Source organism: Sceloporus undulatus, chromosome 3, assembly GCF_019175285.1.
Source record: "Sceloporus undulatus isolate JIND9_A2432 ecotype Alabama chromosome 3, SceUnd_v1.1, whole genome shotgun sequence".
Taxonomy (NCBI): domain Eukaryota; kingdom Metazoa; phylum Chordata; class Lepidosauria; order Squamata; family Phrynosomatidae; genus Sceloporus; species Sceloporus undulatus.
Window position 1 is genome coordinate 27,845,394 of NC_056524.1, and position 19,790 is coordinate 27,865,183.

Here is a 19,790-nt window from a genome sequence, read left to right on the forward strand (position 1 = left end):
CGTCCGGTGGCGGCCTCCCGGGGCGGTGCGCAGATGCGCACCTCGACACCCGGGGGAGGCGCCCGGCAGAAGGCGCAGCTCTGGTGGGACGGTGGTCCGGCGAGGAGGCAAAAAAGGGGCGTTGTCAGGAGGGAGAAAATAAAATTTTATACTTTTAAAAATTGGAAATATGATGGTTATGAACAATCCAAACATCTTTATTAAATGTTATATCTTTTTACATTAGGATTTTGCCTAGTTCTTTCATAGCTGCCCTTCCAAACCTAGTCCGAATATTGTTTGCAATGATTGCACCAAGGTCTAGGAAACAATTATTTTCTCAATGTCTTCACTGTCTGTTTTAAAGTTATGATAAACTGTGTATTTATTTTTTCAATTATTAGCTGTTAAAACTACCTTTGTGCTTTTCCCCATTTTCTGCTTAGTGTATGGTATATCTAATGTCAATACAACAGGCTTCCTTTTGGACTAATTTAGAGCCAAGTCGCATATTATACCGTCCTGTAACAGGATTTCTATTTTGGTTTATCACAGTGATGCATAAACATTTATATCATATGCTATAAATGTGAATTGCTGAGCCACCAATTCATAAACCTGAAGCTCGATCTGGATATTGGCAGGGCATTAATTAAACAGAAGTCAAAAAGTAGTTAGTATGGGATTCTTAGATAAAACAACTTGCAGTCTAGGCAGTAAAATTTATGAGGGCAACTTTTAGGTTTGAAATGGTAATGAACTAATGAAATTAATGCACAACATTTGCAAAAGTATAATAAAGCCTAACTAATGTTGTTATGACACCTTCTTATTGGTCAATACGTATGAAGAAAAGATTGTCATTTCAGTATTAGTGCAGTGCTCAGCTCGAATCACAAGCTACAAGGATCCTGGTTGCATAACTATTTAAAATTAAATGAGATTATTCAAACATTTTAAACATAAAATTTATAACCTAGATACAATTTAAATGCAAAACCTATTCCAAATATAATAAATCACTATGCAAAATCAGTGCATTAGCTTTATTGATCTGTTTGCATAGAATTCAGAGACAACGTTTGACCTCTTCCTCATTCATGTGTGCAACATTGCACACAAGTATATTGAGTATAGTTGCTGTTATAGCTAGGTTTCCATTCGTAATAATTTTTTTTGCAAAAAAATCATCATGCATTTGAACGGCTTCCCCAGTCACTTACTGTAGCTTACTGTAACTAATGTCTGTCATTAATGAAACACTACTTCTTAGAAACCTAATAATTACAGATGAGTGGGTAATTTTATTGCTGCTGATTCTTCTGCATAAACACAAAATTATGCCCATTTCTGGAATGAGTTCATGCTATGATCAATGAAATTCTTCTTTTTTGCTACCTCTGATAACCTCAAACACAGATGTTGTTTGGGGGGATTGTAGGGTACAGTCCATTGTCAAAGAACATGCTTTGTATGAAAGAGGTACCAAATTCACTTCTTAGCATCTGATGTACGACTAGTACTCCTACCTGGAGATGCCAAGCAAAGTCAAGCAGCATGAAGTTTGTGTGTCATGTGAATGATCAGTGGCTGAATTGATCTGAATCCTTTTTTTGATATCACAGATTCCTCCATGGTCTCATTTTTGGTGATGTTGTAAATCAATATCATCATTAGCATCATCTGTATCCTCCTCCTTAATCCTTCTTCGGTCTTCAAAAAAATATAAATAAAAAAAACTATTTAATAGTAAAAAGCGATTTAAGAGTTTTGTAACTGTTCAGTTTAATTTTGTCTTTTAAAAATTACTGTGTTGAGATTGCTGGCAGATATTTTGAAAGTTCTTCAATGATCACATTATTTAAAATCTGTATTATGAGAGACAGAGTTATCAGGTTTGTCCTTTGTCATCATTTTACAAGAAAAAAAAAAGAATCCAAAAGAAAAAAATATAAGCTTTAGCTAATTGTATAATTGTATTGACACTTTTATCAATTGCATTCCAAGAGTTACACGTGAAAACTTTCCATCAGCCTATAGTTACACAAATGGTACTTTTCCTAATGTTCCATAATTTGAAGGAAAAAAACTTACTCGGGATTCATAGAAAAAAACTAATTGACACAGTGTGTACAAAGGTAATTATATTTGTATATCACTCTATTGAACAATAAACCAATTCTTTAGAAGCAGAAGACAGTGGTCTGCATTCCAAAAGTTACAAACTGATGAGGAAGAGACAAGGTAGAATTGTTGTCTCCACTTGGGACAGTGCAGAATTTAAGGATGGACAAGCTTCCTTAGTTGTGCAAACTTGAAGTGTTCAAAGCTGAACTTGCCGGGTCAGTATTTGTTGAATTACTGTTTTGAGCAGCTAGGGTAAAAAAGTAGTGTGTTTAAACCTTTAAAAAAGTTCTTCATGTTAATTGGGTATTAATTAGAAAAGCAAGCTTCCTGCAAAAATTGAAGTTCCATTTATTTGCTATGAATATATTTCTTTTTATGTGTTGTGGTTGGAAATCATGTGTTCTCACTTCAAATAAGGCAACATTTTTATGGAACCATTACAAATGCAAAGCCTAAGCACAATTTTGCACCCCTTCAAAACTGGAGGAAGGAGTGAATGTACACTCGTCCAAGGCTTTATTTATCTTATTAGCTGGCTCTGTCATAATTACCCATCTCCTGAATTTTATAGCCAAAATGAAAAGGGTAGTTTGATTTATAACATCGTTTTTTCTCACATGAAGATTAGTGTCTAAAACATTTGAAACTTACATTTTTTCTGACCACTCTTTGTCTGAAGTATTCTATATTTATCTAAAGCATTTATATATAACCTCTCACTTTTCAAAAGTGATACTGATTAAATCTTCAATCATGCAAGATGGATTTGATTGTTAAAAAAGGTAACATTTGTGTTTAGAAACTTAAGAAACTTAAGCACAAACTGAGTTTGGACAACTATCATGGCCCATATGTTAATGTATACTAGGAAACATTACATTTGTTATTAGATTTAAGAGTGAAAATAGCATAAGACAGTATATTGTAAATGTTTTAAGTGTGCTAATGAACTTCACTAACTGCAAACTGTGCAATGACAAGCCATTAACCCATTACTAGCATGTAATACTAGTTGCATTGCCACTTTTATGTATCACCAAAGAATGAAAAGATATAGAATATACGACTGTAGGCCTAATATTCATGCACCATGTGTTCATATTTGACGTATCTCCCCAAAAGGGCAAAACCAGACTGCTTTCATAAGTCTTCTAGGGTTTTTTTGCAGCAATAGCAGATCCCAATGAGTATCTCCTCCATCTTCCTACCAGCTGCCATTATATGTATATCTTTGACTTTTTTTTATGACTTTTTTATTATTAAGAAATTAAGCCTATCAGTATGGCTTTAGTAACATGGCATCCTTACAGTAGACATAAAAAATGAAAACTGGGGTGCACCTTTGTGCATGCTGCAGTATACATGTTTGGGAATCTGACAGGGATTAATGATTGTGCTGAAGACAGACAAAGTAAAATTAAATGTATGTTTTAAAAGTTAGGCCATAAAAGGTACAACTGAAATAACCAGGACCTTAAGTAAGGTCATTCTCACCCTAGTTATTAAAAATAAAAACTTGTGTTCTCGCATCCATACACATTTCTAAAATGACACATTGAGTGGTATCTAAAAGTCAATCACTTTGTTTGTAGTATCATAGGATGTTGCCAGGGAGATGATACCAGAAATAAACACAATACCGTATTTTTCTATGCTGCACAAACTGCAAGAAGTCAGCTTTTTATATTCTTTGTATAGGATACTGCTGTCAGCTCACCAGCATTTTTCTCAAGGTTCATTTACATTGTCCTTTATTTTTTATAGTCAGACCTGATAAAACTGCTTGAGAGCTGGTTTCTCTCTCTCTCTCTCTCTCTCTCTCTCACACACACACACACACCATCAAACACATCATCGGTCAAATAATGAAAGTATGCTCATCTTACATATGGTTCTGTGTCACATTGATCTGTGCCTCCATACGAAGCCTGATCATTTGCTTCATTGGTACCATCTTCTGACCCTACAGAGAAGACAGAGTAAACATAACACTTCAGTTCCTACATACTGAAATTAACATAGGTAGCAATAGCTATTCTTCATAGTTCCTCCATATTCTAATCCTTTCAGAAGACTCGGACCAAGGTCCGTCCTGGTAGTATCTATGTCTTGTTTTTTACTCCCTATGGAGAGCATGGGTCAGGTATTGATACTTTTTTTTAGTTCTTATGGACATGTTCTAGTGCATGGACAAATTTTGATAAAGGGACATGGGAACCTTTCATGACGTTTCTTTCTCCAATGTATTATATTCAAGGGAGTGGATGTACTAACCATTGGTTTTCAGCAGCGAATGGGGCAGCATACACCTATCAGCACCATCCACTTATGGAAACATTTGATTAAGTTCTGAAATTGCTGGAACAACTGCAACATTAGAAACACACGTCATGTTGTGGATGCTGCTAACTCCAAGACCTTCAAGTGACTTGTGCTGCTTTAGTTGCCACAAGGGTAAACCATGTTTCATCAGCTGTTTTTATTCTCTCTCAAAATGGAAACCTTATACAAGCCCCACCAAACTCTGACATCAATATTAATCAAGGATAACTATTTGTGTGCTACTACAACGTCATGCATTCTTGGCTTCCTTGTTTTTGGAATGTGTGTGTCAATGTGTTGTTGCTAATTGTCTTTGCAAGTTAATAGCTTCCCTCTGTCTTACTGTCTGTTCTGCAAAGAGTGCATCTTCAAGGCTGCAATAAGGGGAAGATGAAATCTGTTTTAGAGGCATAGTTCAACTTAGGCTGTTTTTCAGCCTGCCCAATTTCTCTTTTGCATTGATTATTCTCTATTGTGGTTAAGAAGAACAGAGGTTGAATCCTGTCTTTGATCTTTCAGATGTTAACTTTACATCCATCCTCCTCTGAGGCATGACTGTGATTGATCGCTGTTGGACCTGATGATGTTTGTTTGTTTGCATCACATTCTTTTCCATGCAACATCTGAAAATGTTGCAATGAACATGGAGTTATTAGGAAAAAGTGACTGGTTGTTATTGGACCTCATGATGTTTTTTCACATCACATTTTTTTCCCTGCCTCCAGAGCCAGTGTGGTACGTGGTTGATTCCCAGTTCGGCCATGAAACTCACCGGAGTGATATAGGTTTGCCTTAGGGTTCACTATAAGTTGGAAACGTCTTGAAGACACACAACAACAAAAAACAAAGTCCAAAAGTAACATTCCCAAGCTGTGTCATGGATGAATGCAGCATAAGTGTGCCTATTGCACCTCACGCTGAGCAGTGCTGCACGAACAAATCTAAAGAAAACACTGAACAAGACACTTGGATCGTTGACATCTTTCTTGTCATACAAATAAGCAAATCCACAGTAAACAATATATGTTTTAAAATCTACTCCTCCCACTTGTTGGAAAACAAATCTTTCCTTCTCATTTGTCATTGACAAAGAGATATAAAGAAAGTGAATGAAGAGTGCTCTGAATGGCAAAAGTATCTAAATTGGACATGTATTATGATTTTAAAAGTCTCTTTTTTGTAGGCTGTAACATGTTTAGACAAGAATTTCAGTTGCAAGGGAAGTTAAGAAGAAATAACTGTATCATTAGCCGACTATTAAGTTGGCAATCAAAGAAAAGTGACATTCTAAGTTGTCTTTGAAGTAAACTATTAACAAAAAAATACCATCCTGGAACCCAAGCAGTCAAGAAGTTTTTCCAATGTTGTAGCAGTGTGGGCCATTGTGTCTAACATCTATCATCTAAATGGGCTGAACAGCTGGATTGCCAGACATGAGAGAGGGGAGGGTTAACCATTTGCTACCATCATGGTCTACATTCAACTTGCTGACTATGTCTGCTGTTTGCAAGGGGAAGAAAAGCTTCATCATTACATGCTTTAAGCAACCATTTATATGTTACACACTGGAAAAGGGGCCCACCAATCAAAAATCTTGATTAGGGCCCACCAACATCCCCGGAGACGGCCCTGCTGGCCTCGGCCTGACACCTGCAAGTCAGGGCTTTGAGCTCATCGTGTGTTTGCTTTAGACGCAGCGGACATAAATAATGTGCTTAATTGCAGTGTGAGTTGAGTTGCCGATGCCCCACCCCGCCATCCCGCGCACGGCGTGCATTCAACCCGAGTGATGGTATAAAATATCACAGGCAAGAGCTATCAATCACTCAGCCAAGGTGTGAGCGAACAGGCACGAGACACTTTTATATTACACTCACACAACGGGTTTCTCCCTGCAGACCCACAGACATGCCCACGACAAAACCTCCAAACCTCCAACCCTCCTCCACGGGGCTTTACACACTCAGAGTGTTTCACAGTACAATAAACTAGACCAAACTAGACTCAAACTCAAATTAAGTAGACCATACTATAAACTTTACTAGATGGAAATAAAAGGACCACACTGGCCCTACTTCAACTATACTAGAAACCTTACAAAAACTAAATCTAAACTTAGCTAGATGAACTCCACTAAATGACTGACTAAAATGAACTTAAAGTAAAGTAGGGCAAAGTGAACTCTAACTACACCCGAAAAAAAACAAAACACAACTTAACTCACTGACGTAACACTAACCAAGATCGATTTAACTAAACTACAGTAACCTGACCCTTACCACGTTACTGAACATCCATACAACAACCGGAACCCAATAAACTCCAACTAACTTGACCTCTAACCTTAACTGAAAGTAAACACAAAATTCCAAACTTACACTAAACTGCCCTCAATATCCTGACACCTACCCTGGACTAAAACTGTAAGAGTCGTGCATGTCGCGAGTGTACCTGTCGCGTGTGCATTGTCGCGTGTACCTTGTAGTGGTCCCCTGTAAGAGTTGTACATGTAGAGTGTACTATGTAGAGTGTGCATTGTAGAGTGTCCATGTTTTAGAGTGTGCATTGTGAGTTAATGTTAGAGTGTAACATGTAGATGTGTTGTACATGTAGAGGTACCTGTGAGTTACATGTAGAGTGTACATGTAGCGTGTACATGTAGAGTTTGTACTTGTCGAGTGTACCCGCTGGTGTTTCGTTTTACCTCTCTACACAATGTGACTCATCTAGTCGTATGTAATGTGTTGTGTGTGTGTGTTACTATGAACAACCTTCAGCCACTAGGTGGTGTCTGTGCACAACCCAAAATCAACCGTGGAAGTCTGAGTCATCCTCATCACACTCTCGCTCTCGCTCTTTCTCTCTCGCGGTCGGCCCTGTACGCCGGCCTGGATGATGAAGAGAGAATACGCTTCCCTGACTCATCTCGCTCACCGGTTATGGCGCGAGCGAGGCAAAAAGGCGGTGACGGGAAAGAAGGCCAGAAGGGGGAGCAGCGCCGGGACGCTAGGTGGAAAACGCCCAAAACCATAGAATCAACAAGCCCAACTGTGATGCTTACGAATGTACAGATTGCACCAAAAAACTGCACAAGGGTCTACCAGCAAACCATTAGATTTATTCAAAATAAATGTTCCACTCACTGATTAGGTTATAAAGCTACCAGATAGTCAGACGCTGCCAAGTGTTGCAGAACTGGTTTAGAGAAATAGCGCTAGATAAAAAGTGACATTAAAGCACGGACTGAGAGACGGGAAGGCCAAAAGTGTTCTATTGAAAAAAGGTGACTGGGGGGGCGGGCGCTACGAACCCAAATCACCCAGGCAAACAAGTTCTTAATTCAGCGTCGATTACACCAATTTAAATTTTCCAATTGAACTTTTTACCATTAACACAGCGTCTTTATTCCTTTTTACTTGAGCTTGGGGGTGGTGGGGGGGGGATTACAGTCATTCTTAAACAACTAATAAATGTTTTGTCTTTTGACTTTATCGACACATTAAGTTGCCTAGTTCAATTTTCCTGTTAATTATGTGTGAGATTTTCGATGGACTTGATTTTACATAAAAGAGCTGGTGGGTGTAGTTTGTTTAGTAGATTAGTGGTGGCGCGGAAGGAGAGGCGATGGAAATACCATGGTGAACCAAGTGAAGCGCTCCTAATAACATTTCCGAGTGGTCCATTCTAAAGCGCACCAAATGTTTGCACCCTCGCGTGAGCACTTATGGATCCAGCCCCCCATGCAAAACTCTTCCTCTTCGCAGGACACCCCGGGAGGAGGCCGCCCGGCAGAAGGCGCAGCTCTGGTGGTGACGGTGGTCCGGCGAGGAGGCAAAAAGGGGGCGTGTCAGGGAGGGAGAAAATAAAATTTTATACTTTTAAAAATTGGAAATATGATGGTATGAACAATCCAAACATCTTTATTAAATGTTATATCTTTACACTTAAGGATTTTGCCTAGTTCTTTCATAGCTGCCCTTCCAAACCCTAGTCCGATATATTGTTTGCAATGATTGCACCAAGGTCTAGGAAACAATGATTTTCTCAATGTCTTCACTGTCTGTTTTAAAGTTATGTAAATAAACTGTGGTCATTATTTTTGTTTTCTTAATATTTAGCTGTAAAACTACCTTTGTGCTTTTCCCCATTTTCTGCTAGTAGTATGGATTATATCTAATGTCAATACAACAGGCTTCCTTTTGGACTAATTTAGAGCCAAGTCGCATATTATACCGTTCTTAGAACCTAATAATTACAGATGAGTGGGTAATTTTATTGCTGCTGATTCATTCTGCATAAACAAACAAAATTATGCCCATTTCTGGAATGAGTTCCATGCTATGATCAATGAAATTCTTCTTTTTTGCTACCTCTGATAACCTCAAACACAGATTGTTGTTTGGGGGGATGGGGTACAGTCCATTGTCAAAGAACATGCTTTGTATGAAAGAGGTACCAAATTCACTTCTTAGCATCACTAGGTACGACTAGTACAGTAATCCTACCTGGAGATGCCAAGCAAAGTCAAGCAGCATGATGTTTGTGTGTCATGTGAATGATCAGTGGCTGAATTGATCTGAATCCTTTTTTTGATATCATAGATTCCTCCATGGTCTCATTTTTGAGGTGTAAATCAATATCATCATTAGCATCATCTGTATCCTCCTCCTTAATCCTTCTTCGGTCTTCAAAAAATATAAAATAAAAAACTATTTAATAGTAAAAAGTGATTATAATGAGTTTGTAACTGTTCAGTTTAATTTTGTCTTTTAAAAATATACTGTGTTGAGATTGCTGGCAGATATTTTGAAAGTTCTTCAATGATCACATTATTTAAAATTCTGTATTAATGGAGACAGAGTTATCAGGTTTGTCCTTTTGTCATCATTTTACAAGAAAAAAAAAGAATCCAAAGAAAAAATACTAAGCTTTAGCTAATTGTATAATTGTATTGACACTTTTATCAATTGCATTCCAAGAGTTACACGTGAAACTTTCCCATCAGCCTATAGTTACACAATGGTACTTTTCCATAGTTCCATACATTTGAAGGGAAAAAAACTTACTCGGGATTCATAGAAAAAAACTAATTGACACAGTGTGTACAAAGGTACATTATTATTTGTAATATCACTCTATCTGAACAATAAACCAATTTCTTTAGAAGCAGAAGACAGTGGTCTGCATTCCAAAAGTTACAAACTGATGAGGAAGAGACAAGGTAGAATTGTTGTCTCCACTTGGGACAGTGCAGAATTTAAGGATGGACAAGCTTCCTTAGTTGTGCAAACTTGAAAGTAGTTCAAAGCTGAACTTGCCGGGTCAGTATTTGTTGAATTACTGTTTTGAGCAGCTAGGTAAAAAAGTAGTGTGTCTTAAACCTTTAAAAAAGTTCTTCATGTTAATTGGGTATTAATTAGAAAAGCAAGCTTCCTGCAAAAATTGAAGTTCCATTTATTTGCTATGAAATATATTTCTTTTTATGTGTTGTGGTTGGAAATCATGTGTTCTCACTTCAAATAAGGCAACATTTTTATGGAACCATTACAAATGCAATAAGCATAAGCACAATTTTGCACCCCTTCAAAACTGGAGGAAGGAGTGAATGTACACCTCGTCCAAGGCTTTATTTATCTTAGGCCTGGCTCTGTTATAATTACCCATCTCCTGAATTTTATAGCCAAAATGAAAAGGGGTAGTTTGATTTGTAACATCGTTTTTTCTCACATGAAGAATTAGTGTCTAAAACATTTGAAACTTACATTTTTTCTGACCACTCTTTGTCTGAAGTATTCTATATTTATCTAAAGCATTTATATATAACCTCTCACTTTTCAAAAAGTGATACTGATTAAATCTTCAATCATGCAAGATGGATTTGATTGTTAAAAAGGTAACATTTGTGTTTAGAAACTTAAGAAACTTAAGCACAAACTGAGTTTGGACAACTATCGATGGCCCATATGTTAATGTATACTAGGAAACATTACATTTTGTTATTAGATTTAAGAGTGAAATAGCATAAGAACAGTATACTGTAAATGTTTTAAGTGTGCTAAATGAACTTCACTAACTGCAAACTGTGCAATGACAAGCCATTAACCCATTACTAGCATGTAATACTAGTTGCATTGCCACTTATGTATCACCAAAGAATGAAAGATATAGAATATACGACTGTAGGCCTAATATTCATGCACCATGTGTTCATATTTTGACGTATCTCCCCAAAAGGGCCAAACCAGACTGCTTTCATAAGTCTTCTAGGGTTTTTTGCAGCAATAGCAGATCCCAATGAGTATCTCCTCCATCTTCCTACCAGTTGCCATTATATGTATAGCTTTGACTTTTTTTATTGACTTTTTTATTATTAAGAATTAAGCCTATCAGTATGGCTTTATGTAACATGGCATCTTACAGTAGACATAAAAATGAAACTGGGGTGCACCTTTGTGCATGCTGCAAGTATTACTGTTTGGGAATCTGACAGGAGATTAATGATTGTGCTGAAGACAGACAAAGTAAAATGTATGTTTTAAAAGTAGGCCATAAAAGGTACAACTGAAATAACCAGGACCTTTAAGTAAGGTCATTCTCACCCTAGTTATTAAAAAATAAAACTTTGTGTTACTCGCATCCATACACATTTCTAAAATGACAATTGAGTGGCATTTCTAAAGTCAATCACTTTGTTTGTAGTACTCATAGGATATGTTGCCAGGTGGAGATACCAGGAAATAAACACAATACCCGTATTTTCCTATGCTGCACAAACTGCAAGAAGTCAGCTTTTTATATTCTGTATATGGATACTGCTGTCAGCTCACCAGCATTTTCTCAAGGGTTCATTTACAATTGTCCTCTGATTTTTTATAGTCAGAGCCTGATAAAACTGCTTGAGAGCTGGTTTCTCTCTCTCTCTCTCTCTCTCTCTCTCTCTCACACACACACACACACACACACCATCAATCATCATAATCAGGTTCAAATAATGAAAGTATGCTCATCTTACATATGGTTCCTGTGTCACATATTGATATCTGTGCCTCCATACTGAAGCCTGATCATTTGCTATCATTGGTACCATCTTCTGACCCCATACAGAGAAGACAGAGTAAACATAACACTTCAGTTCCTACATACTGAAAGTTAACATAGGTAGCAATAGCTATTATCATAGCTATTCATACCATATTCTAATCCTTTCCAGAAGACTCGGACCAAGAGGTCAGTCCTGGGTATCATAGTCGTTTGTGTTTTCTACTCCATATGGAGAGCATGGGTCAGGTATTGATACTTTTTTCTAGTTCCTTATGGACCATGTTCTAGTGCATGGACAAATTTTGATAAAGGGACATGGGAACCTTTCATGACGTTTCTCTTCTCCAATGTATTATTTCAAGGGAGTGGATGTACTAACCATTGGTTTTCAGCAGCGAATGGGGCAGCATACACCTATCAGCACCATCCACTTATGGAAAATTTGATAAGTTCTGAAATTGCTGGAAACTGCAACATTAGAAACACAAGTCAGTTGTTGTGGATGCTGCTAACTCCAAGACCTCTCAAGTGACTTGTGCTGCTTTAGTTGCCACAAGGGTAAACCATGTTTCATCAGCTGTTTGTATTTCTATCTCAAAATGGAAACCTTATACAAGCCACCAAACTCTGACATCAATATTACTCAAGGGATAACTATTGCTTGTGCTACTACAACGTCATGCATTCTTGGCTTCCTTGTCTTTTGGAATGTGTGTGTCAATGTGTTGTTGCTAATTGTCTTTGCAAGTTAATAGCTTCCCTCTGTCTTACTGTCTGGTTCTGCAAAAGAGTGCATCTTCAAGGCTGCAATAAGGGGAAGATGAAATCTGTTTTAGAGGCATACTGTTCAACTTAGGCTGTTCTTTCCAGCCTGCCCAATTTCTCTTTTGCATTGATTATTCTCTATTGTGGTTAAGAAGAACAGAGGTTGAATCCTGTCTTTGATCTTTCAGATGTTAACTTTACATCCATCCTCCCTCTGAGGCATGACTGTGATTGATCGCTGTTGGACCTGATGATGTTTGTTTGTTTTTGCATCACATTCTTTTCCATGCAACATCTGAAAATGTTGCAATGGAACATGGAGTTATTAGGAAAAAAGTGACTGGTTGTTATTGGACCTCATGATGTTTTTTCACATCACATTCTTTTCCCCTGCCTCCAGAGCCAGTGTGGTACGGTGGTTTGATTCCCAGTTCGGCCATGAAACTCACAGGATGATAGGTTTGCCTTAGGGTCACTATAAGTTGGAAACGTCTTGAAGACACACAACAACAAAAAACAAAGTCCAAAAAGTAACATTCCCAAGCTGTGTCATGGATGAATGCAGCATAAGTGTGCCTATTGCACCCTCAGCTGAGCAGTGCTGCAAGCAACAAATCTAAGAAAACACTGAACAAGACACTTGGATCGTTGACATCTTTCTTGTCATACAAATAAGCAAATCCACAGTAAACAATATATGTTTTAAAATCTACTCCTCCCACTTGTTGGAAAACAAATCTTTCCCTTCTCATTTGTCATTGACAAAGAGATATAAAGAAAGTGAATGAAGAGTGCTCTGAATGGCAAAGTATCTAAATTGGACATGTATTATGATTTTAAAAAGTCTCTTTTTTGTAACGCTGTAACATGTTTAGACAAGAATTTCAGTTGCAAGGGAAGTTAAGAAGAAATAACTGTATCATTAGCAGACTATTAAGTTGGCAATCAAAGAAAAGTGACATTCTAAGTTGTCTTTGAAGTAAACTATTAACAAAAATACCATCCTGGAACCAAGCAGTCAGAAGTTTTTCCAATGTTGTAGCAGTGTGGGCCAATTGTGTCTAACATCTATCATCTAAATGGGGCTGAACAGCTGGATTGCCAGACATGAGAGAGGAGGGTTAACCATTTGCTACCATCATGGTCTACATTCAACTTGCTGACCTATGTCTGCTGTTTGCAAGGGGAAGAAAGCTATCATCATTCATGCTTATAAGGCAACCATTTATGTTATACATGGAAAATGAAATAAAATGTTGCACTGAAATGTTCCTGTTCTGGTTAACCATGCCTTTTTCTGAGATAATGATGTCTTCTCCTCTTCCTCCTCGACTCTAAAGTATGGCAACCCTACCTTAGGGTTTCCACAATTGAGCAGGGATTCAAATCCTTTTCTCCCAGAGTCCTTGTCCAACACTCAAACCACTACACCATACTGCCTTTCTTTTCCCAAGATACTCCATCTCCAAAAAGCAGTCCGCATTCTGTGGCCTCTAAACAATCTCACTGTACACTGGCCTTTTTCACATCCTCTTCATGAACAGATTTTTGTAATTTTTCATACTCTGGGGCTTATTCCAATGCCCTGAAAGTTTTAACTTCTATACAGATGGTGCCATTGTGCCTATATAGCTGTGTCTGTACTCTGAAAATTATTTGTTAATACAGTACATAGAGAAGGGAACAATTTCCAAAGATAGGAAAAGGAACAAAAAAATTAAAAAGGAGTTTTATTACGCTAAAGCATCGCTTTGAACTCTTTAAAGAAAATGCAAGATATCAACTGAACAAATAAATAGAAAAATTTTCAGTGTGTTCATCGGTCTTGGCAGTCCCCAAATCTCAAAATAGGGAATGAATTCAGGAATGCATTGAAGCCAAGGATTTGAAAGACTTAAGTACACTGAGTGATATCAAATGCCAGCATTACTTCAGCCTTGTCAGGATTATGTTTCATCTTATTCATTGTCATGGCAAGATGCTGAGTGAGTGCTGAGAATGCAAAGACAAAATGGGAGGCATGATTATGTGTCTCTACTATACTGATGACAACTTTATGCCATATAACCTCAAATCATAATTTATCAAGAGTAGCTTGTACCTCTTTGTTGTTATTGTTCTGAACAGAAACCAGAGTACCATTTTCAGCATTATGGTAATCAGAATGGCATCCGTCATGCTCTGGGTCAGAGGTAGACATTTTCTTTGAATTCAGGGACCAATTTTCTGGGCCTGGAAGCTTCTAGAGTACTTGGGTTAGCAAGATGAGAGAGAGAGAGAGCTACAGCTTACACTGCAGAAATAATCCACTTTGACACCACTTTAACTGCCATGGTTCAGTGCTATGGAATCCTGAGATTTGTAGTTTGTTGTGGCATCAGAGCTCTCTGACAGAGAAGGCTAAATGCCTCACAATAATACACTTCCCAGAATTCCATAGCACTGAGCTATGGCATCTAAAGTGGTGTCAACTTGGATGAGAGAGTGGGGGGCGGGGGGAGAGACACAAAAATTAAAGTGGCTGGATGTCCATTTCTGTTATTAAAATGTGGATTTTTCATGTTAAATGTGGTGGTGGTGGTAGGGCTCCAGGCCCATTCTTGCTCTATCCCATGACAAAACTATGTAGTAATGATGGTATGAAGGGATTATTCACATAAAGTTGCAAAAATGGTGGAAATTTACTTCATCAACTATTTACTCATTCTCCTGCAGATACAATGACTGTGTTTGGACAACATGATAAATGTGGTTTATTGTTGCAGGAGCTAGCTCAGGTAAGCCTCAGGATCCCACGCTCACTATCCCTCATATTCGCCTTTGGGTATGGGTCAAAGAAGTTGAAAACCTCCTCCTGTTACTAACTGAAGTTTGTCATTTTGTTTGTTCAGGGCTGACAAGAGTTGGAGTGCAACACCTGGAGAGCTACATGTTCCCCATGTCTACGACAAATTGTACGCTGATTTGGTAAGGCAACCCAAAATTTCACTTTTCTCCACTCTGCCGGAACCAAGGTATTTAACATTCAAAGATTTTTAACATTCAAAGATTATTACCAGAGATTCAGAATTAGTTGTAAAATATCCAAGGCTGGCCTAAGACATTTTGCTGCCTGGAACAGATGTATAATAAAGGAGCCTGGTATAGTAAGTATAATAAGGGAGCCTTAAGAGGGCCCTTCTCCAATCCACATACAGAAGCTTGCTAGATCGGCAGATGAACAGCACTTCAGAGATGATGATGGGATAATGTTCTTCACTACATCAGAAATTCATCTAGGAATTTCAGACAGCTTATGTGGCATTGGCAGCTCTGTCTTTCAGCAGAGGAGGACAATCAAGAATCCTGGTAAAAGTAGTAAGGACACTGTCAGTGCTCCTTCTCAGCAACTGCTTCATTCTTCATTCTGCCTAATGATAGGAGTGAGCCTTTATTTGTATCCCTCATTAAACTCCCAAAATCTAAGACATGTTGGATAGGATTTGTTTCAGATTTCAACCTATTTAGAGGCTGAGCAGGCCTCTCTACTAAATTCTCAGTTGTCACAAAGAGTTGTGAAATGGCCTCTGAAATGGTAAGATGTACATTGGCGCTTTCTCTTCTAGCATTCTGCAGACAGGTCCAAAACACTGTAATTCCATTGAACCTTTGGATATTCACTGTATTATGCTACTGTTTATTTACTGTTGTCTTACTATTAATTTTGGTGTTGATTTGGATTCATTAGTTTATTTAAATATTTACTTTTGTGTTTGACATGTTTTTTGTTGTAAACTGCTTTAAAATCACTGGCTGAAAGGTGGCTGTAGAAATGTTGTTAATGTAGTCAACAAACTGATAAATATAACAATTGTAAAGTAATACATATAGGAATTAGTGACACTGAGAAACAGTAGTGTTAATTGCTGATCAAATGTGGTAGGGGTTTGAAATAGTATAAGGAAAACCGCCCCAAGAAATGCTTTCCATAGACAAAGGTGTATTTTAAAAATTATCAGCAGTAGCATTCTGCAGGTCCTCCAGTGAAATTCTATGGTCAACCTCTGCTGGACCTAGAGATTTCCTAAAGAGGTGTTCTCTCAGGTTAAAAAAAGTTTGCTTTTTTATTTGTGAATTTTTTCACTTTCACAGGGGTCCTGCACTGCTAACCCGAGTGAATGTGGAGGGCCCACTGTAGAGCACTGCATTTGCCCTCATCAAAGGAGAATAAAAATTATACATTTTTTATTTCAAATGCTCATACAAAGATTAATTGATCATGACAGTTAAGATAGTCTGTATTATCATAGTCTTACTTCATTGTTGAGTTAAGCCCCCAGGAAGACAATCATTTGCTTGCCAGTGATGGTATTTCTGAAACAAATTATTTACAATGATCTTGCAAATCCAAATACTCAGTGATGTTCTCATTTAAAATCACTATATCTCCCAGGCTACCTGAAATACTGGAGATAGTGAGAAATAGTGACTGTGCCAAATACGTCTTCTGTTTTTCCATCACAGTGCATCCGAATCCTTATTACCAACAAACTGGAATGACAATAACTATACACTATGAGATTAAAACTAAAAACCTATAGAAATATAGTTAAATGCCTATATGCACTTATTTCTTGTCAATATAGCCTCATTCATGTCAGTCATATCACAGATAGCCCACCAGTTCTATTTGCATTTATTAAGCAGTTTGTGTTTATTTTAGAAAAAGGAACCTGCAACAGAGTGATGCCAGAAGAGATACAATAACAGGAATTGAGAAATTTCATTTTGAACATTCTGGAATCTATTGTCTGTATTCAAGGGTCAAAGGATTTTAGATCTTAAATACCAGTTTTAATGTTCATTATTCCCAATAAAAATAGTAGTACTTGTACTATTAAGTGGGTGTGAAAAACCTGTTATTAACATTAAAGCATACAACCTTAGGGCTTCCAGTGTACCGCATGTTCTACAAGAAACTAAAAGGTGAAAGAGCATGAATGAAATGGAAAGTCCTAATACTTATCAATGCTGCAACCTCATCTATTTAATTTGTCAAATGTTACATTATCAGAAGACAACAGGTGACTTACAGATGTGAACAAAATTTCTTAAATAATCAACAGATACTGAATTTACTTTTAAACCTTGAACCATATCAGTACAATTCTGCTCAATTATATACATCAGTTTGGTTTGTCTCCCCCTCAGTGAACAACTATATAAACTTATTTGCTTTCAGAGTGGTGGTCCTACCTCATAGATGATCTCCTCTCATGCACTTCAGCCACAAGGAGGAGGGTCTGAAAAGAGACAACAGCGTCTTCTTGTCAAAGGGATGGAGCAGCAGTATTCACACTTCTCCACCCAAGACTCTGTCTCATGAGAGGAGGGCAAGGCAGTAATGGTAATCCCCTTTGAATGCAGCTCTTATCATCCACTATCAGATGCTGCACCCATAAGGGATTATAGGAAAACCCAGCAGAGGCCTTGTTGGCTTGTTGGAAGAGTTAAATGTCATTTAACAGGTTTTCAAGTTGATCTCACTGGCTCCAATACAAGCTGTCTAATACTGATGCTCTTACAGGGTGCTTCAAATAATTACTCACTACTAAAATATTAACTGAATTGATTGTCAACTGTTCTATTCCGTAACCGAGGTCCATAAAGTAATCTTCAAAATGATTTCATAAAGTTGAACTACTATTTCAATGGGCCTGCTGCATGACCTTAAGATCCTAGTGGTCTCAGTGCATACATATTCCATCTTCAGTATATACATATTCAGTAGTCTCGATGGTATGTATAGCCAGAATTGTGAAAAGGCTAAGATGAGACAACCAACTTTCAAGTGGGGGGGACATGGAATGGGCCTAGGACAATGTGAAGCCTAAATAACATTGGAAGCCCATAAAACTTACTGAGAGGCTACAAAAGTGGTATAGGGCTTAGAAGTGAGAACTGTCAGGTAGGTTGGAAGGAATAATTGTATGTTTATTGCATGTATGTGAACATGCGACAGAGCATGAAATAACACATTACAAGAACTGACATAACTTTTGTAATTTCTTACTTTTGGAGTAACACAGACTCATAGAGGGGAAGAGACCATAAGGGTCATCCAGTCTTTTAAGATGTAATGACTGCCAAAGTGTTACAACTGGTACAACTACTGCATTTCCTAACATGGAGAAGAGCAGTGTGACCAAATGTGATGTCACATTGCTTAATCTCAAGCCAGGAAATGTGGCTGACAGCTAGCCACATTTCCTCATGTGGACTGAGTGCTCTTAGACCTTACCAGCCATAGTTCATAGTGTGATGATAGAATTAGCAATGTGGCATCGTGTTTTATTGTGTCACTCTCACTCTTCTTCTTTCCCCCCAGAAAGTATGGAAGTTGGGACAGCAAAGACAGGGTGCCACACTCGTGACTGGGAATCTATTTTAAAAGTAAAAATTAGAAAATTCTTGTCAAGTTGTGTAAAATATGTGGAGAAAAAACCCATAAGGTTAATGATTATGAGTTATTTTTTCTAGCCTCTAACAAGTGATGAAACCAATTACTTTTAAAAAGTAGCATCCCAAGTTCTGGTGTGAGAAAGCAGCTATGTTTTGCCTCAAAATATTGAGATCAGATGAATAACCTGGGGGCTGCAGACAACTTGTTGGAAAACAACTTGTATTTGTAGGATGCCCTTGTTAAAGGAATCTCGTGTCTTCAAATGAGTCTATTGAATATTTCCAGGGGAGCAATCAATTAGATATGAGGCATTTATACCTCAAGGCAAAGAACTTTACTTTCCAGCCAGACAATCTGCACATGGCAAACACTGCCCTATTAATAGGAAAAATCATATTTGGCAGGGAGATCAGCATAACACTTTTCACTTTTTACTAATTAGGATAGTCATAATGTGTCTCCCAGTTAAGTCAGCTGTGGATTGTCTCTTTTATTAAGTACTCTATAATGCTCTGAGGAAATCTAGCTGGACATCCATGTGTGTTATTTCTCGGTCTTATGTAGAGGGCCTGTTTCAACCAAGAAAGAGAACATTTTTACACTCAAAATCCTTCAAGAAGAAACCATAGATCAAGGCTTTTCATTCTCTGCCTTCTTCTTCCTTCTCTGAAATTGCTTTGATACCTGAGAGGAAGCTTCTTAGCTCCTGCTCATGATATCAGTACACTTAAGGCTGTCACACCAGAGCCACAAAGAGAAATGGAGTATTATGTACTGTACAGAAAGTCTATGGATAAATAGCTGATTGTAGCATCCTAAGACTAGCTAAGAATATGCTGACTGAGCAGTGGCATCTAGCAAGCAATACTGGATGTACAGATATAACCTTTACTTTGCTAAACATCTGCTTTAAACTAAGTATATTCTTCATGCAGGAGTGCAAAACCATTCTATTCTACCATGTAGTTTCGGCTGTCAGTCAGCAGAAATGTATCCTGGTATTGGTTTCCACTGTTTTCTCACAGAGTTCTAAGACATTCTTGCTTAGGTTTTCTATTCTGTTCTAACCCAAGATGTCTGTTTACTTTGATCACCAGCTTCCAAGCCTGCAATT

The 19,790-nt window shown here is 37.8% G+C and overlaps 2 protein-coding genes across 4 annotated transcripts in view; both read right to left on the reverse strand.

The window, feature by feature from the left end:
• The window catches only part of LOC121924942 (gap junction beta-6 protein-like), a 72,164-nt gene extending 53,563 nt beyond the window's left edge, over window positions 1–18,601 (reverse strand). The window contains exons 1-4 of one of the 3 annotated variants that reach the window (XM_042456517.1): window positions 18,515–18,601; window positions 17,470–17,516; window positions 16,530–16,587; window positions 15,291–15,579 (exon numbers count right to left, since the gene is read on the reverse strand). Coding sequence is in view for 2 of the 3 variants with exons in the window: in XM_042456516.1 (XP_042312450.1) it covers window positions 16,530–16,534 (5 nt within the window). In the remaining variant the exon portion in view is untranslated. The remainder of the gene's footprint in view (window positions 1–15,290; window positions 15,580–16,529; window positions 16,588–17,469; window positions 17,517–18,514) is intronic. The other 2 variants (XM_042456516.1, XM_042456515.1) reach the window with 2 other exon arrangements.
• CRYL1 (crystallin lambda 1) overlaps window positions 16,903–19,790 on the reverse strand; it is a 48,147-nt gene continuing 45,259 nt past the window's right edge. The window contains exons 9-10 of the transcript XR_006102769.1: window positions 18,515–18,655; window positions 16,903–17,516 (exon numbers count right to left, since the gene is read on the reverse strand). The gene's annotated coding sequence lies outside the window, so the exon portion shown is untranslated. The remainder of the gene's footprint in view (window positions 17,517–18,514; window positions 18,656–19,790) is intronic.